Source organism: Lissotriton helveticus, chromosome 11 (genome assembly GCF_964261635.1).
Source record: "Lissotriton helveticus chromosome 11, aLisHel1.1, whole genome shotgun sequence".
In the NCBI taxonomy this organism is placed as follows: Eukaryota; Metazoa; Chordata; class Amphibia; order Caudata; family Salamandridae; genus Lissotriton; species Lissotriton helveticus.
Genome location: NC_136072.1, coordinates 1121614593 through 1121642057, shown reverse-complemented (window position 1 = coordinate 1121642057; position 27465 = coordinate 1121614593). Strand labels below are relative to the sequence as shown.

Genomic DNA, 27465 nt, shown 5'->3' with positions numbered 1-27465 from the left:
GTTATGATAGAAGAGTCGCTAAATCTATTAGTAATGTCTTTTTTAAACTGAAGAAATTACATATTAAGCAGATCCACGGTAAAATCAACATTTCCATCAGGAAAAAATTTACAGATGGAAATAAAATAACTGCTAAAGTCATAAAATATAATATTGAGAATGTTTTACAGTTTAATGAGGGTTACAAAGTATTAAAAACTATACGCAGTTCACCTCCATATTGGGAAGGTTGCAAAAAAGATATTTTTGCAATGATAAGGCAACTTGGCATACCTACTTTCTTTTTGACTTTATCTGCTGCCGAAACAAAATGGCACCATTTAATAAATATACTATTGAGAGTTAGAAACTTAAAGGAATGCACAGAGGAAGAATTCTTAAACATGTCTTGGGAAATTAAAAGTAAATTAATACAAGAAGATCCGATAACATGTGCAAGACAGTTTGACTATCAAGTTAGGAAATTATTTAATTGTGTTTTGATGAATGGCACTAATCCTATTGGGGAAATAGTAGACTACTTTTACAGAGTAGAATTCCAACAAAGAGGTTCTCCACATATACATGCATTACTCTGGGTAAACAAAGCACCACTGTATGGTGTTTCACCAGTGGAAGAAGTCAATAGCTTCATTGACAAATATATCACTTGTCATAAGTCTGAGAACCCTAGTTTACAACCGTTAATAAATCTACAAAGGCATGGTCATACCAAAAATTGCAGGCGTAAACATCAAAGGACATGCAAATATCAATATCCTAAATACCCAATGTCAACAACGCTTATATTAGAGCCATTAACACTTGAGGCGACAAATAAGCAATGGCAAGATAATATTAAAATAATACATGAAGCTATGAATAGTACTACTTTTAATACACTTTCTTTTGACGAATTTTTAGACTTCATTAAAATGGATGATAATGAATATATTACTTCAATACAAACTACCTTACAAAAAACAACGATTTTTTGGAAACGAACACCAGCCGAATGCTTCATCAATAACTACAATAGTATTCTTTTAGAAGCTTGGCGAGCAAACATAGACTTGCAGTTTATACTGGACCCTTATGCTTGTGCTGTCTACATTATCTCATATATCAGTAAATCTCAAAGAGGAATTAGCAAACTTCTAGCGCAAGCTGCTAAACAGGTACCAAGCAATAGTAATGTCAAAGATCAACTTAAACACATAGGAAACAAATTCCTCAACTGCACAGAAATTAGTGCTCAAGAAGCAGCATATCTAATTCTTCAAATACCATTAAGGAAAAGCTCACGATCATTTGTATTTATTAATACTAGCCGTCCAGAAAAAAGAACTTATTTAATGCGTGATATGGAAACGATTAATAACTTGCCAGAAAATTCAACTGACATTCAATGTGAAAATATTATTATTAAGTACTGCAAACGCCCACAATCATTAGAGATGTGCACGTTAGCAGACTATGCAGCTAATTTTAACTATGTGAAGAAAAAAACACATGGGAGAGAAATAAATGATAGCGAAGATTTATTTGCAGAACATAACTTTTACAGCTCAGATGAGGAAGAATTAGAAATAGCATGTAGTCACGGGAATAAAGAACAACAGAAACAGAATTATGATTATGCTTTAAATAAGCGCACACAAGGGAAAATAATACGCTTTTGCAGATTTAACAAAAATAACGAACCAGAAGAGTATTATAGAGAGATATTAATGTTGCACTATCCATGGAGGGAAGAACATAAAATACGAATAAACAAGGAAACTTACTATGAGAGGTATCTGGAAGTTAAAACATTTGTTGACGCACAACTAAAAATCTATAACAAACAGCATGGAGAAGTTACAAACATTCTTCATGAACAGTGTCATGAAAATGTAATTTCACCTCCTCTATCACCAACAGTAAATATACAGAGAGAAAACCAAAATAATGAAATAAATAATATATATGATTTGGCGCTAGATTTAGGAATTAGAACTACCACCAATGAACAAAGCTCAACTAACGTTTTCTTACCCAATGAGAAATACCAACAACTTATGCAAAACTTAACGGAAGAACAACTACAATTTGTTTACCATCACTTGCATTGGTTTAAAACTACAAGCACTCCATGCTATACTTTTTGCACCGGAGGGGCTGGTGTTGGGAAAAGTTTTGTAATATCTGCACTATATCAAACTTTACTACGTTACTATAACACAAAGGCAGGTGAAAATCCAGACAATGTTTATATCTTACTTACTGCTCCAACTGGAAAGGCTGCCCATAATATTAACGGCAAAACACTGCATAGCACTTTCAAAATACCTGTGTCGCAAAGTTTGACTTATAAACAACTGAGTCATGAACATAGAACTGCTCTACAAATAGAAATGATGCATGTTAGAGTTGTTATTATAGATGAAATTTCAATGGTAGGGCACAATATGTTAAATTTTATACATAACAGGCTACAAGAAATAAAATCTTCTAATGAACCATTTGGAGGCATTTCTATTTTAGCCATTGGTGACTTTTACCAATTAAAACCTGTATTTGACAGATACATTTTTCAGGATTCTACACAGTTGTATGGCCCTTTAAGTGCAAACTTATGGAAAGAACATTTTAAAAATTTTGAATTAACAAAAATTATGCACCAAAAAGAAGATCTTCAATTTGCTCAACTACTAAACCGGTTGAGAGAAGGCAAGCATACTGAAGAAGATATTTCACAAATTAAGCTAAGGGAAATACAACCTGATGAGAGTCTATTAGAAACAATACAATATATCATGTCAACTAATAGAGAAGTTAATGAAAATAACCAAAATGTTTTGGAAAAACATAGCAAACATTATCCTGTCTACATAACAGTAGCAAGCGATACCGTAAGTTCTGATTTGTCAGAAAATGTGAAAAAAACAATTCTGAAGCAACTGCCCAAAGATCCACAGAAAACAATGGGCCTTTCACATACATTACACTTAGCCTTACAACTTCGCTATGATTTAAGTTGCAATGTGGATGTAAATGATGGTTTAACAAATGGCGCAACTGGTGTGGTACAATTAGTTGAATTGATTAACAATACACCTATTATTGTTTGGTTGTTATTTGAGAATGAGAGTATAGGACAAACAACCAGACAACAATATAAACACTTATATCATTCACAAATTCAAAACACATGGACACCAATACATGCTATAGCTAGACATTTTCAATACACTAAGAAATTTATTACCATTATACGGAAGCAATTTCCAAGCATCAGCACGGACTATACATCGCACACAAGGTGCAACAATCGAACCACTTTATATACACTTTAATAACAGCAAAATTCATCATTTGCATTATGTTGCTATTAGCAGGGCCAAATCAATACAAAATGTATATGTACAGAATTTTGATGAAGGTAAAATTTTAGTACATCCAAAAGTTAATGATGAAATGCACAGATTAAGGACAGAAATGCCACTTGAAATACATATCCCACAGTTACATACATACACTGCACATTTCAATATAATTGCACACAATATAAGATCACTACAGAAAAATTTTACTTCTATGATAGCTGATAGGAATATATTGCAAGCAGACATTATTTGCTTAACTGAGATCAACACTACAAGGAAGGCTACAGATAGTGATTTTACAATACAACAATACCATCACATTATATTTGATAAATTTCATACATACAACACTAACCATGGAATGATCATGTACTACACATTTTTTTTATTTATATTGCCTATTTATGAGACACATGAAGGGATAGACATTTTACATTTTACTGTACATATTCATAACACGGATTACCTTATTATTATTTTATACAAACCACCACAAAAAAGTATAACTTCTCTTTTGGATTTTATCAAAAATATTACGGATTTTTACCCCACACACAAATTTATCATTATAGGGGATTTCAATGTGGATCTATCGCAACAAAATTCATACACTAAGCAATTAATTGGATTCTTTGAAGCTAAATTACAATGTAAACAACTCATTTCCAGTTACACAACGAACTACCAATCCATTTTAGATCATATATATACAAATGGAAAACTGCACAACTATGGTACATTAGAATGCTATTACAGTGATCATAAAGCAATATGGGTTTGTATTTAACATGTTATAACGCATTTTATATTTCAGATGATGTCTATTGAAGAACTCAGTAACATTAATACCAATGACAACAAACCATATCAGAAACCCATACGAGTTAATGTAATCAACTGCTCTGGAAAAACTACTTACAAAAATGCAAAACAAGAACAAAAAATTCTATTTCATTTGGCTCTAGCAGATAAAACTGGTACTATGAAATGTACTTGTTATCAAGAAGAATTATACGAGCAAACTCAAAGTAACTGTGGACTACTGATACGCAACTTCATCATCAAAAACAAAACAATTCTAATTACTAAGCAAACAAAAGTTACAAAATTTCCGGCAATGAAAATTGAGGAGGGCCTTATCCAACAAGCGAAGAACATTTTGCATCCGCCTGCACCATCTGCTTCTCCCATTAAGGAAATAAAACGTGCAAGTCTAAAAAGTCTTATGACCGTTTCAGGGACAATATGTGGCGTAAGTATCAACGCAAATATGTCATCATGTCTCAACTAAAAATGCCTAGTTAGCTTACACACACATTACACCTTTGCTAACTTCACTAACAAGCTAAAAACACATAGCATTATACACTCTGTCACACAATGTAGAAAGCACGAAGTTTTTAAACCATAATATGCCAGTGTTTTGCTGTATACTATAAATACAAGCACTCTCTACAAATCCATATTTGGAAATAAACAATGCTATCTTTTCTAAAGGAGGTTCTGTTGGGTCCTTAAATATGACACCTTAGATTGCCATTCATACAACGCACTATTACTAAGTGTTTTTTCTTTCGGAATTTAATACAATGCTTCTTTGGTGTAGGAAGAGGACGTAAAGACTGTCTTTATCAATGGAGAAGATACTCCACTGAAATCGATTACTTTAAAAGATGCAACAGATGACATCAAAGTGACACTGTGGAGAGAAGCTACACTATTTAACATACATCTTGGAGATTATGTCACGCTAACTCATGTAACTGTCCATGAATTTAATGCACAGAAAACATTGAATACAACGAGGCACAGCAAAATAGAGGTAAGCAGACAAAAAAATGTATTTGCAAATAAGAAATAATATTTCACTAACTATATACACATTTCTCACTCTCGCACCCACTCTGGACATATCACCCACTTGCATCCTTTCAAGCACTTTCTATCTTTCCAGCACGATGGCGCTTTCAACTACCCTGGCTCTTTCTGACACTCTGGCTCTTTCAGACACTCTGGCTCTTTCAGACACTCTGGCTCTTTCAGACACTCTGGCTCTTTCAGACACTCTGGCTCTTTCTGACACTCTGGCTCTTTCTGACACTCTGGCTCTTTCTGACACTCTGGCTCTTTCAGACACTCTGGCTCTTTCAGACACTCTGGCTCTTTCAGACACTCTGGCTCTTTCAGACACTCTGGCTCTTTCAAACACTCTGGCTCTTTCAGACACCCTGGCTCTTTCAGACACCCTGGCTCTTTCAGACACTCTGGCTCTTTCTGACACTCTGGCTCTTTCTGACACTCTGGCTCTCATGGTCAGCGACTAGCTGCCGCCTCCCCCCCAATCCGGCACCCAATACCCAGGAACGTGGACACGAGACGTCTTTACTTTTTGGAAGGCGGGCGCTAGTCGCCCGGCCGTATTTATTAAAGTATGAAATTAAAAAAGGTTTTAATTGCATAATCAACAATTTATACAAAATTCAGCAGGACATTTAGGTACATAATTCTTAGCAACACTAAACATCCTCATCTAGAATTTTGTACATTTCTGGCCATATGGCAGGGTCACTACCGGTGTCAGGTCCTACAAGCCGCGCCTCCCCTCTGGATGTGCGCATGCGCAGTGTTACCCCGGGAATTGCCCGGTCTACGCCCTGAACTCCATTTACCCACTAAAGGAGGGCCCTTACTCTGCGCCGGTGGCGTCATGAGTCCACGCGCGCGGGGTGGCTACCAGCCTAAGGAAAGCGTGAACTACTCCTACCCGCGCTCCTTTGTTTTGCAGCATCTATTACCTTGCCCCTGGAGTTCTGGGAGTGGCCCGCAGGCCCCTCCCCCTGGGCGGGAACCTCCATAGGATGATGCCCGCCCCCTCAGACCTCAAATATGTGCTCACCGATAATGACCTTACCGCATGCCCCATACCTAATAAATACGACGACCTATGGAAAAAACACTAAAGGACAGCTACACTGGCTAATCAATAACAGCATCACCGTATAGCTACAAAGGGAAAAAAGGCCTAAAGACACCTGGCATCAAATACAATTCACTTCACACAATGATTGCTACAAAGGGAAAAAAGGCCTAAAGACACATGGCATCAAATACATTTCACTTCACACATTGTTTGCTACAAAGGGAAGGAGGCCTAAAGACACATGGCATCAAATACATGTCACTTCACACATGGTTTGCTACAAAGGGAAAGAGGCCTAAAGACACATGGCATCGAATACAATTCACTTCACTCATCGTTTGCTACGAAGGGAAAAAAGGCCTAAAGACACATGGCATCAAATATATTTCATTTCACACATCGTTTGCTAACAAGGGGAAAAAGTACCAAACAAAAGCATCACAAAATATACCAACGGATCCATCTCTACTACCCTGTGAGACCTGTGTATCGTACCTTCAAAACTTCACCATTCAACCAGACATAAAACTGCCACAAAACTTTTGTTCCAAGGGATGGTGGGTGGGTAAACAAAGAAGCCCCGAGCGCGGGGCACACCGTTACGGCGAGGGAGCGTCCAGGGACAAGGGGGTCTCCTGGGCGCTCCCTATCTCTTTATTCTCGAGGGGCCAGGTGGCCCCTCCTATCGCCCGCCCCCCCTGACCCGGACCCACTTCCCAGGATCCGGGTCAGGGAGGCCGCCAGCCAATCGGCGGTGGGCCGCGCCCCCCAGGGCACGCCCCCACCGCCGAATGGCGACAAAGGAGAGAGTGGGGGCGACGGTCGCCGCGCCGCCATGCGTGCGGGGGGGCCGAGGGCCCCCCTTTTCACATGGTCAGCGACTAGCTGCCGCCTCCCCCCCAATCCGGCACCCAATACCCAGGAACGTGGACACGAGACGTCTTTACTTTTTGGAAGGCGGGCGCTAGTCGCCCGGCCGTATTTATTAAAGTATGAAATTAAAAAAGGTTTTAATTGCATAATCAACAATTTATACAAAATTCAGCAGGACATTTAGGTACATAATTCTTAGCAACACTAAACATCCTCATCTAGAATTTTGTACATTTCTGGCCATATGGCAGGGTCACTACCGGTGTCAGGTCCTACAAGCCGCGCCTCCCCTCTGGATGTGCGCATGCGCAGTGTTACCCCGGGAATTGCCCGGTCTACGCCCTGAACTCCATTTACCCACTAAAGGAGGGCCCTTACTCTGCGCCGGTGGCGTCATGAGTCCACGCGCGCGGGGTGGCTACCAGCCTAAGGAAAGCGTGAACTACTCCTACCCGCGCTCCTTTGTTTTGCAGCATCTATTACCTTGCCCCTGGAGTTCTGGGAGTGGCCCGCAGGCCCCTCCCCCTGGGCGGGAACCTCCATAGGATGATGCCCGCCCCCTCAGACCTCAAATATGTGCTCACCGATAATGACCTTACCGCCACAGGCCAGCATTGTTAACCGACGATCTGGCCTCCCCCTGCCTAGACCTACCCTAGAAAGTTCTCACTTTAGCAAAAATCTTCCACCCAGGCCCTGACATCATCAGACCACAGGACCCTTCCTCCCTCCGTCAAATGGACTCCCCTCACCAGGTAGTACAAATACACCCATGTTGGATCATCTGCAACCGAGGGGGGGCTTGAAATAATTCGTCCCTCTGTGTGTCGATCCTCTTTATCGAGTGATTCAACGCCCTGACAGAGTTCCTGCCACCACGGGATAAGTTGAGACCCTACTACTGTGCCACCCGGGCAAGTCTTGAAGACCCACCCCCAGTGGAAGATGAACTCATCAATGAGTATTCGCCTCGCCAGTTTGGCCAATTCAGTCTCCCCTAGGTGAAGTATCACCACTGACAAGGGGTCGGGCTGCTGGGCTAAAAGTCCCTGAAAGAAGTTCCTGAACTGACCATGGCACAGACCCTCAAACCAACTCTTCCCTGACCTGCGTCAGCCTGTTGCCTGAGCTGGCACATTGTAGCTCCTCCACTTCTGGTGCTGAGTTCCTCCCCTGCGTGACAGGTTTGAGAAAATGCAAGAACCAGAGAAAGACCAAGAAAACCTGGGTGACAATTCCCACTTCCACCTTAGGGAATAGGTAGCACTTACACCTGCCAGCAATACTTGGGCCCTTGGTGTCCTCTTTCTCGCCGTATTCTTTCGCTTTTGACGTCCACCCGCTGCTGATGTTGCGGTGTGGGGCACTCCTCAGATATCCGCCATGGACCCAGCCGTGACTGACGTAAGCCCCCCTTGGGCTGTCCACCTGTTGCTGCTGTTGTGATGTGAAGCGCTCCAGGTATCCACCCGGTCATACATAAATTGAAAAGATAGACACACACCATTAGTGTTTCCGGTGATAACTGCTGTACACGCGTTAGACTTACATTACCATCAATTGCTAAGTTTTAGATAATCCTAGTGCCAGATTACAACACATTAACACGTCGACAGTAAATGTTAAGCATAGCCTCAGTTTGTCAGTTTGCTAGTGCAGCATCTATGTCGTTAAGCATAGGATCTGCGCCGCCCCAACCATGGTAGGCTGTAAAAATTGGCTTCCTATTTTCACAATCATTGTTACACAAGAAAGTTGAGCTGTAGGCGAGGCCATCGCCTCTGAATCCTGGTTGTCTACCCACGTCACTATGCATAGGGTCCATGTGTAAAACCAAGACAGTCTATTTAACAGTGCAGCATCACCGTCTTTAGCTAAAAGAATTAGCACAGCCCCAACTCCGCCAGGCCATAAGCTGGCGCAAGGACCTTTTCCGCTCGCCACTTTGGCTTCTGGGAACTATCTTCCCAGCCAACCGGACATGATCACATGCATCCCCAGGACTATATGAAGCCGCAACTAGGCTCTTGGGCACCTCTTAGGTGTGACATCAGGGTGTGTAACATTATCAGGACCCCGAGTAGTCCTTCTTTAGGCTCTAGGCCCTGTCTCTTATGCCATTCGTGGTTCCCCCACCATATTATTAATATATGGTAAGGTACACCCCTAGAGCTCAACGTATATGGTGCTAAATTACTGTGTGCCATATAGGTTTTCACACTGTAATTATTCGCCTCAAATCTCATTATAGGCTCACGTATATTGTGCTAACTTACTTGTGTGTCAAATAAGTTTACTGACTGCAATTTCTTGCTTTTAGCCTCGGAAAGCAACTAAAGGGGTGTGTTTAGTAAAATTACATATATTTGCTGTTATACTCCTGTTCTTCCTTCATTTACTCATTCATGATATTAAAGACTAGTAAAACAAGCTGCTCTATATTCCCTCAAGACTTAACCTGAAAGCTGCACGCAATACTGCTAACCCTGGGATAGCTTGCTAATGATGTTGACTTTAACCTATCATCCATGAAAGGTCGTTTGGACACCTATCATCCATGAAAGGTCTTTTGGACAGGTGCCATGTTTGGACTGGTGCCACTTCCCCCCTAGAATAGTGAACAGCACTTCACATGGTAATTACCTCCACAATGAAATCAGTCCATTGTTTAGCTTACTGTTTTGGCTTGGAAAGTGAAGTGGGACCTGGGAAATTGGCTCTCTCTGTCTCGTCAAGCCCTACCCCTAGAGTCGTTAATCCCCAGGATGACCCCGGGCGAAGGTGGTATACCCTATTCGTGAATGGTTCCATGACTGTTCTAACTATCACCTAGCTGATACCAATGATAGTTGTTCTAGAGTGTCAAAATTCGACTTATGTCAATGACTGTCCCTTGCGTGAGAGACATAAGCAGCAACCATGGCTCAGATCAAGTATTGCAAGTGCTTAGAGGACATCAATAAAGCAGCCCAGGAAAGTCAACATCCATCCTACTCTCCAGGTGAAATTTAATGTCCCATGTAGCGTCAGCTCCGATTTTGACAATGAGTTTTCCAAAACTGAATTCTGAAGCAGCATTTTCACTGTTTCTGACCATACTATGCACTCTGCGAAAAACAATTTGCCCCTGGTTGGCAAAAAAGCAATTAATAATCAATTTAAAGGCAATGAATTGCCGTTTACATCACCACTCCTTAAACCAAATGCTCTTTCTATGTTAAGCCTATATGCAACAGCCAATGCAGTTACTAGGCAGCATTTTATTTAACTCTACATGTAAATTGAATGCAGGATTTCATACCACACTCCCCGGGGTGATGTATATGGATTTTTAACCAGATGGCAAAAGAGTTAATCACAACTTGAATTTTACAGACCTATTGCTTTCTGAAGTTCGAGCTCACCTTCCTGTCGGGCTCCCCCCTGCCAACCCGGGCACCAACAATGTGAATTGAAGACCTAAAACGATGCCTCAGACGAGGGGTGCATCGGTAATTAGGAAGCTATTAACCTCTCTCATAGGCCCCACATCAACATACCCATGCCGCAGGAGACTCACATGGACAATGGAATAAGCCACCCCGTGGCGGGAACCTATGCACCCACTTGCGATAGTGTAAAGACCGGTGTGTACAAATGATTTGGAACAGAGATGCGAATTAATATCGTACCCATCCAATAGGAGGCCTAGAGTGTCTGCCTTATTTCTCACACCCAGGTGGACAGAACCTAAACCTTCTAACGGCAACCATAGCCCCTTATTAGCTGTACCTTGTAGACAGCAGAGTCTTAATTGTTTATTTGCCGTAGATCATATAAATAGTAGGCAAATCATTATGGTACAACAACAAATGTAGGTTTAGTTAGATCATTTTAGCTAGTGGCCCGTTTACTAGGGTACAGGTGAAAGGAAGGGGCCACAGTATTCTAGAAATGTTCTAACACACGCATAGGGAAAAACCTGTTAACTGTCCAAAGCACATCAAAACATCTCTAATTATATATATCAGCGGCATGGAAAGCACAATCAAGGTACTTAAGTCGGGTGATGTCGAGCTACATGCCGAGGCCCCCCCCTTCTCATTTAGGCTGGCATGGACTGCTAAACTTGGGTGAAACGACGCACAGGATGTAAGTGATTATAGAATACCTGACCTCCTTGGATGCGCAAGATACGTTCCAAATATGGTTTCGTTAAATGATTGAAGACTGCCTATTGACATAAATGTGTCTGTACCGTACATATATATGGCAAAATAGGATTAGAACATCAAAAGAGAACGGTTTCTCATGTCTATAGTTAAAGCCCTGCTGGTGGGAGAACAGGACGGTTTGCAAACATCAAATGAACATGTTCTAGGTTCATTGTACGGTGTCTATGCAGCTCGTAGGCCGCTTCCAAGAGTGGAGGGCTCGATATTTCGGGATGCGAACGTGAGAAAATAGAATTGTTTTATGATGTGGGAGAATACGCCATTGCCATGTGGCAATGGCTCCCACTAGTATTCAGTGTGCAGTTCACTATATGAAATTGAAGACCCCTAGCCCACAAACGCATTTTTGTCGCTTTTTGATTCATAAATAAGCAGGGGGCGCACAGAGGCGTTTCTAGTCCCTTCCGAGCTGTAGAGAGTGATGTTGCCGCCTATGGCGCCTCCGTGTTAGCTCCTAGAAATGACTCTCTGGATGTAGTGCTGTGATTAATTTAAGAGTGCTCCATCATGAGATAATAAAATAAACCAAATAGCCCTCGCATGGGATTTGCAGCATACAAGCACTAGACAACTCACTTCGTGGCACTGTGACATAAAAAGGTGTTCATTAATCCGCACATTACGTCGGAAAGCCTGCCTCCACCCCCGAGCTAACACGGCATGATCCCGTGACACCCAAGTGTCCTGAAATACAATGTAGCGCCCAGAGAGGCCTCGCACGTGGCGCTTATGTGCTAGTCGAGCCTCTTCATGTAGTAGTTCACTTGTCCACTATGTGATTCTGACCACATGCCAATGGGACCAATCGCAACTCTACCGTGGCCATGCTGGCCGTCTAGCTCCTGAAGGCCGTTCAGTATCGCGCTGTCCCGATGTCCCCATCCAAACATTCATTCTATGCGTCCCTCTCTCATCCCGTCAAACAAAGGGGGGGGGGGGGGGGACCTATTGTACACGCTCCTTGTGCTTGTCCCACCGTGTTATGTAGCGCCCAAAAAACAGAGGATCTTCCGCTAAGCCGCCAAAATCTCAAGTTCAATCCCAGCACAATTAAGGAGAATTGGCAACCACCTCCCATTCCTAAAGGCACTAAACGCATGGCTCATCTTCTCACTGTAACCAAGGGTGCTGGCGGTGATGAGTATAGTGGGTAATTAGGTCGGCACCATTGTGGCGCGGGTCTTTGAATCATATTCGCTGCAAACACCACCCACAATGTAATTAGAGCGCCCTGATGCCCCGTAAGGATAAGCAACATACAACCTCACCATTCCAATACCCATTGGGAAGCAAAATTACACCCGCCTGTGAGCATTTCACTATTCGCTATAAAGCGACCGCATCACCCCAGCACCAGCCACTCCCCCATGCAGGATTTTCCCCGGAAAGTTTACCTTTAGCTGCGCGCTTCTAGTACACCGTGACAGAACAATGTATATCTCTCTAGTACATATTATGGAGAACCATATATTGCTACCCTTCGAAATGGAAATGTGCAAAACAAAGTGCAGCCACATCCGTTTTGCCGCCCATGAAAAGGGGCGCACAGAGGTGTTCCCAATCACAGTCGGCGCTACGTGCTAGTAGTATATTTGAGGCAGGCATGATGAACAGCACCACAGTGCACCTTTCCCCCTTTGTTCCGCCTACATGAGCACCACATAGGCGCCTAGCATGCACAGGCCCACGGCAAGCTCACCTTTGTTTCGCCCCCAGACCGAGTCGTGCCCCTACTGGAGCCCTATGCTGGGTTGGCGTGTTGTTCCTGTTCGCCACGGCACTCCATGGACGCCTCCACACCCGCCGCCTCTGCTGCCGACTCACGTCCCTTTAAAGGCGATGATTTCCCGGCGGCTGCCCAACGACGCTGGTCTTCCCGGCGACGCTGCTGGGCGGCTGCTCGTAGCTCCACGCGGGCTCCCTACACAAACATATTAAAAAATTCCACCACTGTCGCCTCGCGTCCACGGTGATCTCGGATCCATACGGTCCGTTTTCCCGCCTGAAAAACAAAGGGAAAAGATTAACTAAACAAAGAAGCCCCGAGCGCGGGGCACACCGTTACGGCGAGGGAGCGTCCAGGGACAAGGGGGTCTCCTGGGCGCTCCCTATCTCTTTATTCTCGAGGGGCCAGGTGGCCCCTCCTATCGCCCGCCCCCCCTGACCCGGACCCACTTCCCAGGATCCGGGTCAGGGAGGCCGCCAGCCAATCGGCGGTGGGCCGCGCCCCCCAGGGCACGCCCCCACCGCCGAATGGCGACAAAGGAGAGAGTGGGGGCGACGGTCGCCGCACCGCCATGCGTGCGGGGGGGCCGAGGGCCCCCCCTTTTCATTCTGACAGTCTGGCTCTTTCTGACACTCTGGCTCTTTCTGACACTCTGGCTCTTTCAGACACTCTGGCTCTTTCAGACACTCTGGCTCTTTCAGACACTCTGGCTCTTTCAGACACTCTGGCTCTTTCAGACACTCTGGCTCTTTCAGACACTCTGGCTCTTTCAGACACTCTTGCTCTTTCAGACACTCTTGCTCTTTTAGACAATCAGGCCCTCTTCAAACACTCTGGCTCTTTCAGACACTCTGGCTCTTTCAGACACTCTGCCTCTTTCAGACACTCTGCCTCTTTCAGACACTCTGGCGCTTTCACCCACTCTGACTCTTTTCGCCCACTCTGTACCTTTCGCCCACTCTGTACCTTTTGCCCACTCTGTACCTTTTGTCCACTCTGTACCTTTTGCCCACTCTGTACCTTTTGCCCACTCTGTACCTTTCGCCCACTCTGTACCTTTCGCCCACTCTGTACCTTTCGCCCACTCTGTACCTTTCGCCCACTCTGTACCTTTCGCCCACTCTGTACCTTTCGCCCACTCTGTACCTTTCATGCACTCTCTATCACACACACACACTCTTGCTCTCAAACTAAAAATCTCTCTTTCAGACTGGACTTACAAAAACATAAAGTATAAGAATCTAAGGACTAATTGTTGCATTTGTTTTGTCTCAACAGGTAACAGCCCCACCACAGGAAAATATTGACATACAAATTTATGGCGTCGAAAGCACCAAAGATGAAACAAGTATTATAACTATTAGGGTGACAAACACAGACGTTTATCAATCGATGCCAATTCAAAATGACATACTAATTAAATGATTTATGTTGGATGATGAGGTGGACAACATTGGAAATGCACTTGTACATTATTTGCCACAAACTTGTGAAGTGGTGTTTTGTAATGGGAAAATCATAAACATTGTAAAAGAGAAAGACGATGAAGACATATGTTCCGACTAAAAATCTCATGTTGCCATGATCTCACATTTTTTGAACAAAGTTTCAAAGTAATTATTATTGTTTTTAATAAAAATTAAAAGGCGTGAAATACAAACTTTGAACTTCTTTGGTCTTGTTTTGCTAAAGGAAGGATACATACAACTACAACTACACTCAACTAATACAACATAGTCACACACACATAGAACAATCATGCAATAACACACACACTCTGTAGCTTGCGCGAACTCCGATGCTTTAAGCCACTCTGCATCGTTCCGCCACTCTGCATCATTCAGCCACTCTGCATCATTCACCCACTCTGCATCATTCACCCACTCAGCTTCATTCAACCAATCTGCTTCATTCCCCCACTCTGCTTCATTCACACATTCTGCTTCATTCACCCACTCTGCTTCATTCACCCACTCTGCTTCATTCACCCACTCTGCTTCATTCACCCACTCTGCTTCAGTCACCCACTCTGCTTCAGTCACCCAGTCTGCATCTTTCACCCACTCTGCATCTTTCACCCACTCTGCATCTTTCACCCACTCTGCATCTTGCACCCACTATGCATCTTGCACCCACTCTGCATCTTTCACCCACTTTTTTCTTTCCCTCACACACGGAGCAGGTACAGCACAGGCAGCAGCAGTGCAAGCTTCCCTCACACACGGAGCAGGTACAGCACAGGAAGCAACAGTGCAAGCTTCCTTACACACAGAGCAGGTACAGCACAGGCAGCAACAGTGCAAGCTTCCCTCACACACAGAGCAGGTACAGCACAGGCAGCTACAGTGCAAGCTTCCCTCACACACGGAGCAGGTACAGCACAGGCAGCAACAGTGCAAGCTTCCCTCACACACAGAGCAGGTACAGCACAGGCAGCAGGAGTGCAATGTTCCCTCACACACAGAGCAGGTACAGCACAGGCAGCAACAGTGCAAGCTTCCATCACACACGGAGCAGGTACAGCACAGGCAACAGCAGTGCAAGCTTCCCTTACACATGGAACAGGTACAGCACCGACAGCAGCAGTGAAAGCTTCCCTCACACACGGAGCAGGTACAGCACAGGCAGCTCTGAACAATGTGCCTGACCTTATTGCAAGGTGAACTATCCCTTTCTTTCTATAAATTGAGATAAGCCTAGTAGTGGATGTGTTAGCTCCTACTACTAGGTTCAGTGTCTATTGTCACATTTACTTTGAACTATACATTCCTAAAGCCATATGTGTGTGTGCCCATTAATCCCTGGTGCTGTACTTCACCGTCCCTCAACCCTTTTCTAGTGAAAAAAGGGGGAGGGGGATTGGCAACGCCTCACGGGAGCAACCACCAAGGAGGATGTGTCAAACTGGTACTCGCTTGACTCCCTACTCTATCATCATCAGCAGTTGCCAACCGTAAAAGTAAAGGGGATCAAAACATTGTGCTAAAGAAAACAAAACTCCGTGTAGTGATGTGAATGACCCAACTACGTGATAGGGCCTACCCTCCCGCAGATACCCCAAACAGCAGTGCCCGCACTACCAAGCGTTCTGTTATGCCACATCTCTCAGGTTACAGATCCCTTCGCTCTTTCTATTCCTCTCCACGTTTCTGCAAATTTCACTCTCTTCCAATTCTCCCCCTCCCTCTCCAATTACTTACACAAATCTCGCCGATACCCCGAGCAGCAGTGCCCGCACTAGCGAGCGTTCTGTTATGCCACATCTCTCAGGTTACAGATCCCTTCTCTCTTTCTATTCCTCTCCACGTTTCTGCCTCTTTCACTCTCTCTTCCAACTCTCTCCCTCCATCTCCATTTACTTACACAAATCTTGGTGATACCCCGAGCAGCAGTGCCCACAATACCGAGCGTTCTGTTATGCCACATCTCTCAGCTTACAGATCCCTTCTCTCTTTCTATTCCTCTCCACGTTTCTGCCTCTTTCACTCTCTCTTCCAACTCTCTCCCTCCCTCTCCAATTACTTACACAAATCTCGCCGATACCCCGAGCAGCAGTGCCCGCACTAGCGAGCGTTCTGTTATGCCACATCTCTCAGCTTACAGATCCCTTCTCTCTTTCTATTCCTCTTCACGTTTCTGCCTCTTTCACTCTCTCTTCCAACTCTCTCCCTCCCTCTCCAATTACTTACACAAATCTCGCCGATACCCCGAGCAGCAGTGCCCGCACTAGCGAGCGTTCTGTTATGCCACATCTCTCATCTTACAGATCCCTTCGCTCTTTCTTTTCCTCTCAACGTTTCTGCCTCTTTCACTCTCTCTTCCAACTCTCTCCCCCCTCTCCATTTACTTACACAAATCTCGCAGATACCCCAAGCAGCTGTGCCCGCACTACCAAGCCTTCTGTTATGCCACATCTCTCAGCTTACAGATTCCTTCGCTCTTTCTTTTACTCTCCACTTTTCTGCCTCTTTCACTCTCTCTTCCAACTCTCTCCCTCCATCTCCATTTACTTACACAAATCTTGGTGATACCCCGAGCAGCAGTGCCCACAATACCGAGCGTTCTGTTATGCCACATCTCTCAGCTTACAGATCCCTTCTCTCTTTCTATTCCTCTCCACGTTTCTGCCTCTTTCACTCTCTCTTCCAACTCTCTCCCTCCCTCTCCAATTACTTACACAAATCTCGCCGATACCCCGAGCAGCAGTGCCCGCACTAGCGAGCGTTCTGTTATGCCACATCTCTCAGCTTACAGATCCCTTCTCTCTTTCTATTCCTCTCCACGTTTCTGCATCTTTCACTCTCTCTTCCAACTCTCTCCCTCCCTCTCCAATTACTTACACAAATCTCGCCGATACCCCGAGCAGCAGTGCCCGCACTAGCGAGCGTTCTGTTATGCCACATCTCTCAGCTTACAGATCCCTTCGCTCTTTCTTTTCCTCAACGTTTCTGCCTCTTTCACTCTCTCTTCCAACTCTCTCCCCACTCTCCATTTACTTACACAAATCTCGCAGATACCCCAAGCAGCTGTGCCCGCACTACCAAGCCTTCTGTTATGCCACATCTCTCAGCTTACAGATTCCTTCGCTCTTTCTTTTACTCTCCACGTTTCTGCCTCTTTCACTCTCTCTTCCAACTCTCTCCCTCCATCTCCATTTACTTACACAAATCTTGGTGAGGCACAGGCAGCAACAGTCCAAGCTTCCCTCACACACAGAGCAGGTACAGCACAGGCAGCAACAGTGCAAGCTTCCATCACACACGGAGCAGGTACAGCAGAGGCAACAGCAATGCAAGCTTCCCTCAAACACGGAGCAGGTACAGCACAGGCAGCAACAGTGCAAGCTTCCCTCACACACAGAGCAGGTACAGCACAGGCAGCAACAGTGCAAGCTTCCCTCACACACAGAGCAGGTACAGCACAGGCAGCAACAGTGCAAGCTTCCATCACACACGGAGCAGGTACAGCACAGGCAACAGCAATGCAAGCTTCCCTCAAACACGGAGCAGGTACAGCACAGGCAACAGCAGTGCAAGCTTCCCTTACACATGGAACAGGTACAGCACCGACAGCAGCAGTGCAAGCTTCCCTCACACACGGAGCAGGTACATCACAGGAAGCAGCAGTGCAAGCTTCCCTCACACATAGATCAGGTACAGCACAGGCGGCAGCAGTGCAAGCTTCCCTTACACATGGAACAGGATACAGCACCGACAGCAGCAGTGCAAGCTTCCCTCACACACCGTCACACACCCTCAGCTTCACACACCCTCACTCACCCTCACACACACACACACACACACACACATACAACAACAAAAGGAAGAATAGAAATAGAGGGGCAGATTTATGAGGCACTTGCGCCACGTTTACGCCGCTGTTGCGTCACGCAAGGCGGCGTAAACGTGGCGCATCCCTACGAACGATTTACAACGTGACGCATCTAGGCAGATGCGTCACGTTGTAAAGCCCTGCGCCGCTTGTGGGCGTTCCGGCGCAGGGTGGGCGTTCCGGGGCAGGTGCGCCTCGCAAAAGTGGCTGAGTGAAATCTATAAGATTTCACTCAGTCACTTTCAGGCCAATGCTGCGTCAAAAGCCTGCGCCTGCTTGAAGCAGGCGTAGGTCTTGACGCAGCATTGTGGAGATGGGGCACCCCCGAGCCTTGCTGGAGCTGCGTCGCGCTTGCGACGCAACTCCAGCAATGCGTCACCTTTACGGCACAGATGCGTCACGCATCTGTGCCGTTTTTTGCCCCATGGTGCACGCATCATAAATGCGGCGCACCATGGGTGTCGGAGCTGTGGCGCACTGTGGCGCATGTTAACTGGCGCATCCCTGGGGATGCGCCAGTTAACATAAATCTGCCCCAAAGTATCCTAATCCACACTCTAACTCCAAGATAGAAATCCTGAGTCCTAATTCACCCTAATAAACAAACAGCCTAATTCACCCTACAAATACACCCTCAAGATACGCAACAGAAAGACATCCTAGAAAATAACAACCAAAGTAAAAATACGCCATCCTAATGCACCAGCCAAATAAACAATCAAATAAAACTAAACAAAACACAATATAAGTAAAGACTCAAAAAATAGCCTCCTATTCCACCCAATTCAAAGAAATGATTGTGCATTTAACAGATAGATAAGTTTTATGCCATTTTCTGAGACAAAAACAAATTTTTGCACGCAATTAAAAACAAAGGGGACAAAACGTAGTCGTGCATCAGATACGTTACACACAAAATCTACTTCCCAAATGTGAGCTACAGCATGCAATGATGTTTATCAAGCTTCAGGTCACCAAACCAAAAATTATTCGGACAAAATAACACCAACAAAAGAACGAAGAAATATCTGTCAGGATGCGAGGACGAGGATGTACAAACACAAAAGTAAAACAGCCTATTTTTAACTTGGGTAATAAACAAGCACTATTCATCCCGTAAATGGGACGGATTAAACACAATTGTCACGAGTTACACAAAAAGCCGTAGGCATATAACAATAGCAGTTCATCACACGGAATTACATCAAATATAAAAAACATATTACGCAACTTGGATTCAGCGCTAACATCATCAATAAACATTACATATGTCTCTTAGCTTCACAAAACAACTCGTAATACAATTAATACTTTTGAAGTGTACAATATTCATGGCGAAAAGAGTACTTAGAAACTCAAAGAACAGCTCTTGTACGTCAAATAACAAACAACTGCTAATAATACATTACATAACACTTTACGAAAATAAATACATTACATATCGAAGAATAAAAACAAGACTTTAATTACATTACATAATATTCATTTCGAAATATTACAAACAAAAAAATACAATGTCAACATTATTAAAAATACACTCCTATTCATTCGTTAACTTAAACATACTATAGGTAGTAAATAAAAACACTTACTTACATATAAATTACATAAATAACTAAAATAATTACAATCGCTAACAAAATATGTCACTATTTATATAAATACACTCATAATTATTAACTAATTTACGCATACTATCAATACTACTTTAAATTAGATTAAAAAAACACGTCGAGGAAATCTCTTACCTATCATACGACGCACCAACAGCACACGAACAGGAACACGCCTTCCGCATCCCGCTATTCTCCATGTTCTGGAGAATTCCACCGATTACGTATGCAAATCGGAACGCGACGTCAAAAACGTAGCGCTCCGATTGGCTAAAAAATATGTCAATCAAAAAAAAGACGTAACGGTAGGAAATATAAAAAAAACCTACAACGCTAACCTGTTAAATGTAGGTAGCGTTAAGGTGGCGCTTTGCGTCCGACATTTTAATAAAAAAAAAAAAATTCAACATCAACCCCTCACCCTCAATAACACTCAATCACCCTCAACACATCACCCTCACTCACCCTCACTCACCCTCAATCACCCTCAGTCACCCTCACCCTCACTCACCCTCACTCATCCTCACCCTCACTCACCCTCACCCTCACCCTCACTCACCCTCAATCACCCTCACCCTCACTCACCCTCACTCACCCTCACTCACCCTCACCCTCACTCACCCTCATTCACCCTCACTCACCCTCACTCACCCTCACCCTCACTCACCCTCAACCCCTCACCCTCACTCACCCTCACCCTCACTCACCCTCAACCCCTCACCCTCACTCACCCTCAACCCCTCAGCCTCCCCCTCACTCACCCTCAACCCCTCACCCTCAACACATCACTCACCCTCACTATCACTCACCCTCAGTCACCCTCACTCACCCTCAACCCCTCACCCTCACCCTCACTCACCCTCAATCACCCTCACCCTCACTCACCCTCACCCTCACTCACCCTCAACACCTCACCCTCAATCACCCTCACCCTCACTCACACTCAACCCCTCACCCTCACCCTCACTCACCCTCACCTTCACCCTCTCACCCTCAACCCCTCACCCTCACTCACCCTCAACCCCTCAACCACCCTCAACCCCTCACCCTCACTCACCCTCACTCACACTCACTCACCCTCACTCACCCCCACCCTCACTCACACTCACTCACCCTCACTCACCCTCACTCACCCTCACCCTCACTCACCCTCACCCACACTCACCCTCACCCTCACTCACCCTCAACACCTCACCCTCACTCACCCTCAACCCCTCACCCTCACCCTCACTCACCCTCAACCCCTTACCCTCAATCACCCTCACCCTCACTCAGCCTCAACCCCTCACCCTCACTCACCCTCAACCCCTCACCCTCACTCACCCTCAACCCCTCACCCTCACTCACTCTCAATCACCCTCACCCTCACTCACCCTCACTCACCCTCACTTACCCTCACTCACCCTCACTCACCCTCAGCCTCACTCACCCTCAACTCCTCACCCTCACTCACCCTCACCCTCACTCACCCTCACCCTCCCTCAACCCCTCACCCTCACTCACCCTCATCCCCTCAGCCTCACCCTCACTCACCCTCACTCACCCTCGCCCTCACTCACCCTCACTCACCCTCACCCTCACTCACCCTCACCCTCACTCACACTCACTCACCCTCACTCACTCACCCCCACCCTCACTCACACTCACTCACCCTCACTCACCCTCACCCTCACTCACCCTCACCCACACAAACCCTCACTCACCCTCAACACCTCACCCTCACTCACCCTCAACCCCTCACCCTCACCCTCACTCAGCCTCAACCCCTTACCCTCAATCACCCTCACCCTCACTCAGCCTCAACCCCTCACCCTCACTCACCCTCAACCTCCGTCACCCTCAACTCCTCACCCTCACTCACCCTCAACACCTCACCCTCACCCTCACCCTCCCTCAACCCCTCACCCTCACTCACCCTCACTCACCCTTGCCCTCACTCACCCTCACTCACCCTCACCCTCACTCACCCTCACCCTCACTCACACTCACTCACCCTCACTCACCCCCACCCTCACTCACACTCACTCACCCTCACTCACCCTCACTCACCCTCACTCACCCTCACCCTCACTCACCCTCACCCACACTCACCCTCACCCTCACTCACCCTCAACACCTCACCCTCACTCACCCTCAACACCTCACCCTCACCCTCACCCTCACTCAGCCTCAACCCCTTTCCCTCAATCACCCTCACCCTCACTCAGCCTCAACCCCTCACCCTCACTCACCCTCAACCCCTCATCCTCACTCACCCTCAACCCCTCACCCTCACTCACCCTCAACCCCTCACCCTCACTCAGCCTCACCCTCACTCACCCTCACTCACCCTCACCCTCACTCACCCTCACTCACCCTCACTCACCCTCACCCACACTCACCCTCACCCTCACTCACCCTCAACGCCTCACCCTCACTCACTCTCAAACCCTCACCCTCACTCACCCTCAACACCTCACCCTCACCCTCACTCACCCTCAACCGTTCACCCTCAACCCCTCACTCACCCTCACTCTCACTCACCCTCACTTACCCTCGACCCCTCAGCCTCACCTTCACTCACCCTCACTTACCCTCAACCCCTCAGCCTCACCCTCACTCACCCTCACCCTCACTCACCCTGAACCCCTCACCCTCACTCATCCTCACCCTCACTCACCCTCAACCCCTCACACTCACTCACCCTCACCCTCACTCACCCTCAACTCCTCACCCTCACTCACCCTCAACACCTCAGCCTCACCCTCACTCACCCTCAACGCCTCACCCTCAACACCTCACCCTCACTCACCCTCACCCTCACTCACCCTCAACCCCTCACCCTCAACACCTCACCCTCAACCCCTCACCCTCACTCACCCTCACAACACATATTGTGTTACAATAGGTGTCACATTTGCGGAAGATAAAACTATCTAGAGATGTAGCATAACGACCAGAGCTGCCATATAAGTCACGTAAATACTAAACATGTTGCATTCCAAATGCTATAGGTGTCACATTTGCAAACGTTATAACTATTGGCATTGTAAATGACAAAGCCATCAATATAGCAATTTTAACATCGCAAAAAAAAAAAATTATGTCATTTACAAGACCAATAACTACAAGTTTTCTAATGCGATACTTATTGCATTCCAACCCCACTCATCCACGCAACGCCACTCACACACGCAACGCCACTCACACACGCAACGCCACTCACACACGCAACGCCACTCACACACGCTACGCCACTCACATACGCAACGCCACTCACACACGCAACGCCACTCACACACGCAACGCCACTCACACACGCCACTCATCCACGCAACGCCACTCATCCACGCAACGCAACTCATCCACGCAACGCCACTCTTCCATTTGCAAAAAGAAAAATGTCTAACTATTCTATTGCGAGACCTATTGCATTTCCAATGCTTGTTTATTCTTGTATTTATCTTGAGGTGAGTCCATACTCTCTAGTGTTATGTTTGCCCTGTTTGAGGCATACAGGCAGAGACCGCCTGAACTCCTACCCTTACTGGTCTGAATAGCCGGAGTAAAGTTAGTGCTGAAGCCATCTAAATTAGTAGGCTCTAGGTCCCAACATTCCTGAAGAGATATTAAGTCAAAGTTATTAACAAAGTTCAAAAAGGTTGGGTCTACGGCTTTTTTGGAGAGTCCCGCGATGTTCCATGTTACGATGGATATATTTTCCCTGAGATTATTTTGATTTAGCCACGTTTGATTTAGCCCCACTTTTAGCTTAGTTAAACTCCCATTTTTTTCTGCTCTGTCTCTCTGAGCTAGGGAATTGTCTCGAGTACCTTTCAATGAGGATTCATCGTCTCCCTTTTTACTAGGTTGATTGTTCAGCCCCCCAGGTGTATCGTTTATTGGTGATAGGTGCAATCTAGGGGATATTTGATCGATATACAGCTCATTGTTATTTTTCCCTAAATTTTGGTTGGATAGGTGATAGGTCTTTTCATTTGTTTGGGTGTGGGGTTCCCTGTGGGCTATAGGAGTCCTGGGATATGCAACTTCTATCTCAATGGATTTTAGGGTTAGTGGTGGTCAATCTACCATTTCTAGAGAAGAAAATCGGTTGCTAGTTGGTATTCCCCTCCATCCTTCCATGCATGGCTGCTCTCTTCTTGGGTTCCAGGACCAAGTCTCCCAGTCCCTTCTCCTGTTTCGGGAGTCTACTTGGGTCCAGTTCCATTCAGGGCATTGATTCCAGTTATACGGGGGTTCTTGGTCATAGGCATACATTGGAGGGTAAAAGAAGGATAGACGGTTGGCGTCAATACCTCCCTTCTTCTCCAATGTTGACCATGAGCAAATGTATTTGACCGTGCCAGGGTCGTCAAAATTTATAATGATACAGTCCCCCTGGATATTTTTCTTTGTTTCACCAATCCAAGGTACCCTACGCACCATTGAAAATCTGCTGTTACAGTTGGGGGGAGGGGTCTATTGGTGCTAAGCCATTGCTGCACTTTATTTGTTAAAGACCAGGTGGATTCTCTCATGTTTTCAGTGAGTTCTGGGACCCCTGTGAGGATCACAGTGAAAGAGCTTGCCTCTGGGGGGAGATTAATAGGCCGCCTGTACCTCCCTCCCTTTTTTTCGTCTCCCTCCAGTTGTAATACTGGTGTCTTAGGTGGCATTGGCTTTTGTTTGTCTACTTGGGAGGGTCCTCTGGGTGTGTCATTGATTATCTGTGTGGAAACCTGAACCACTTTCGGTTTATCTTGTGGGTTGGGCATAGTTGAGGAGTTTTTTGTTTGTAATATTGGCCCTAAAGGTTTCTGTGCGGTATTACCTTTATTGCCGCTCACATTAGTAACTCCTAGTGTATTTTGTTTAGTCGAATTATTTGAGTGAGTAGACAGCTTGGCTATTTGTTTTTCGATATTCATTTATGTTCGCTCTATTGGAAGTAAATGAGTCTTAATCAGCTCCCCAATGCTGGCTAGTAGCTGCTTATTTGATTCACTTATATTACTCACACCCCCCTCCCTGTCTGAAACATCTAGGTTTAGCGGTGTTGGAGAAAGGTTAACTATAGATGTATTTGTAGGAATTACGGCATTACGTTTAGGAGGGCGATTACGAGGTCTTTGGTTCTCTGTAAGAGCTTTAATGGACTGTTGTTTATGCTCATTCTTATTCCTAACACTTTTTTGTTTCGGGATAGCTCCCTCCCTCCTCCCCTTTTCCTGGTTGTTCGAGGGTTCTGATTGGGTTGGGGGTACAATTTGAGTTGGACTCATGACCAGGACGGGGGTTTTCTCTAAGTCTTCCCTTATCTCTGACTCCATCGATAGTTGTGAAGCAGACAGGTCTACATTATTAGGGATAGTGTGAATATCTGTAGGAAATTCCAGCAGAAGTGGACCAATTACTCCTGACTGTATTGGAGTTTTAGCTAGCGCCAATAGGCCCATTGAGGACCTTCGCGCTGTGGCCAAATCTTGTGATACTCTTCTTTCTAAGAGAATGATGCCCTGATCAATCGCCTCATTTGCCCTCGTGATAAATTGGTCGATCGGTCCAGTGATCTGGCCTAGCCCCTGGGCCGTCTTGCTCCTGCTTCCCCTTGTACTCATGGTTTAGAATAGATATCAACAGTTATAAGACAAATGACGATAATATAAGGAGATAAATAAAATACATATACCTAATGGTTAGGAAAAAGCCCTATTACCAACCATAAATTAGGTTCGTACAATAAATAAAGTAAATAAATAGGTACAATAAGGTGCAAAGTCTCGGGGGAGAAATGTTAATGGAGTGGCCCAGTCCAGTCTTACCCGGTCTTGAACAGGCTTAAACGGGCCCGCCCTTGGCCCGGGCTTCGCCCGGCGTCCCGCGTGACGGTGCTGGTGACTCTTTTAAGCGCCTCCTGGCGCTCACAGGTGAGGCGGCTCACCGCTAGGGCGTCTGGGATTCGTAATTCGCCCCTCGCCGGTCTCCACTCGGCGGCCCCGCTCCAGGTGGAAAGAGAGCGGCAGGGCAGCGGGAGACAGGCGGGCGGGTCCGCGACAAGCACCGAGGGTCAGGAAAAGATTCGTGGCTTTTGGCAGCAGCAAGGAAAAAAGGTGTTCCCCCTCACAGTGGGGCTGGTGACTCTTTTAAGCGCCTCCTGGCGCTCACAGGTGAGGCGGCTCACCGCTAGGGCGTCTGGGATTCGTAGTTCGCCCCTCGCCGGTCCCCACTCGGCGGCCCCGCTCCAGGTGGAAAGAGAGCGGCAGGGCAGCGGGAGACAGGCGGGCGGGTCCGCGACAAGCACCGAGGGTCAGGAAAAGATTCGTGGCTTTTGGCAGCAGCAAGGAAAAAATCACCACCCAAATCACGGTCATTGGCTCAAGTGTATGGCACCCATATCGTGGTAGCTACCGCCTGGCCCCAGCGGTGTGTCACTGCAAATGGCAAAGCCACACTCACGGTGGTGATAATGATACGTGTATTGCCAAATGGCGGTTGGCCGCCAAAATCACGGTCATTCTTAGCAATGTATGGCATCCATACTGTGACAGCTACCGCCTGGCACCAGGGGTGTGTCACTGCCAATGGCAAATCCGTTACAGCCAATGGGAACCGCAATGGCGGTAAACTAATGCAATTTTGAAAATAGCAGTAGGTGTGCTCCGCCACCGCGGAGCCGGTAATTGGATGAATTTAAAAAAAGCTGACCTTGAACACCAATTGCAGCAACTTAGAACCACTGAAACTGCCACAGGGGGCTATATATGTGTGGGAGAGAGCCTCACATTTCCACAGCTTCCAGAGCCTGCTGCTTGACACCCCTCACCACCAACTGCTGCTGCTCCTGTCTCCAGAGCCTGCTGCCTGACACCCCTCACCGCCAACTGCTGCTGCTCCTGTCTCCAGAGCCTGCTGCCTAACACCCCACACCGCCAACTGCTGCTGCTCCTGTCTCCAGAGCCTGCTGCCTAACACCCCACACCACCAACTGCTGCTGCTCCTGTCTCCAGAGCCTGCTGCCTGACACACCTCACCCCCAATTGCTGCTGCTCCTGTCTCCTGGACCCAGTGATGTCCAGGACTAAGGAGATCCGGGCCCGACCCTTCACCACCGAGGACGAGAAGCTAGAGATTCTGATGGACGAGGTGCTCCCACAGTATTGGAGGCTATATGGTGCTCCAAATGTCGTGGTAAGTGTTTCAGAGAGGAAATGAAAGTGCAGGGAGTACACACATGACGTTGATCTACTGCAGTATGTGCCTGAGAGGGTGGGGTGGTGTCATGCACTGCCTAGCATGCTGTCTCCAGGGGAAAGGGGTGTGTAGCCTATTTCACACGTTTCCCTGCCTGCACATCAAAATTGGAGGGACATGTATTGTTTCTTCAGGCATACTGTGCCGCACCAAGTTGGTAATCCAGGAGTCAGGACAGAAATTGCCTGTGTGAATGGATGTGTGGGTC

General features: G+C 46.2%; 1 protein-coding gene across 1 annotated transcript; it reads left to right on the top strand.

Moving 5' to 3' along the window:
• The first annotated feature begins 1343 nt into the window (after positions 1-1343).
• On the top strand, positions 1344-14505 carry LOC144790950 (uncharacterized). The gene is made up of 4 exons (XM_078665573.1): positions 1344-1874; positions 4162-4599; positions 4954-5169; positions 14359-14505. Exons 1-4 carry the CDS (start codon positions 1344-1346, stop codon positions 14503-14505), a joined length of 1332 nt encoding a protein of 443 aa, XP_078521699.1.
• The last annotated feature ends 12960 nt before the right edge of the window (positions 14506-27465 follow it).

Bases quoted from the DNA above. Each gene is read 5' to 3' on its own strand.
- LOC144790950 (XM_078665573.1), top strand. From the start codon at position 1,344: ATGGAAACGATTAATAACTTGCCAGAAAATTCAACTGACATTCAATGT. The intron at 1,875-4,161 runs GTAATTTCACCT...TTTATATTTCAG, and splicing joins ATGAACAGTGTCATGAAAAT to ATGATGTCTATTGAAGAACT. The intron at 4,600-4,953 runs GTAAGTATCAAC...TCTTTGGTGTAG, and splicing joins TTTCAGGGACAATATGTGGC to GAAGAGGACGTAAAGACTGT.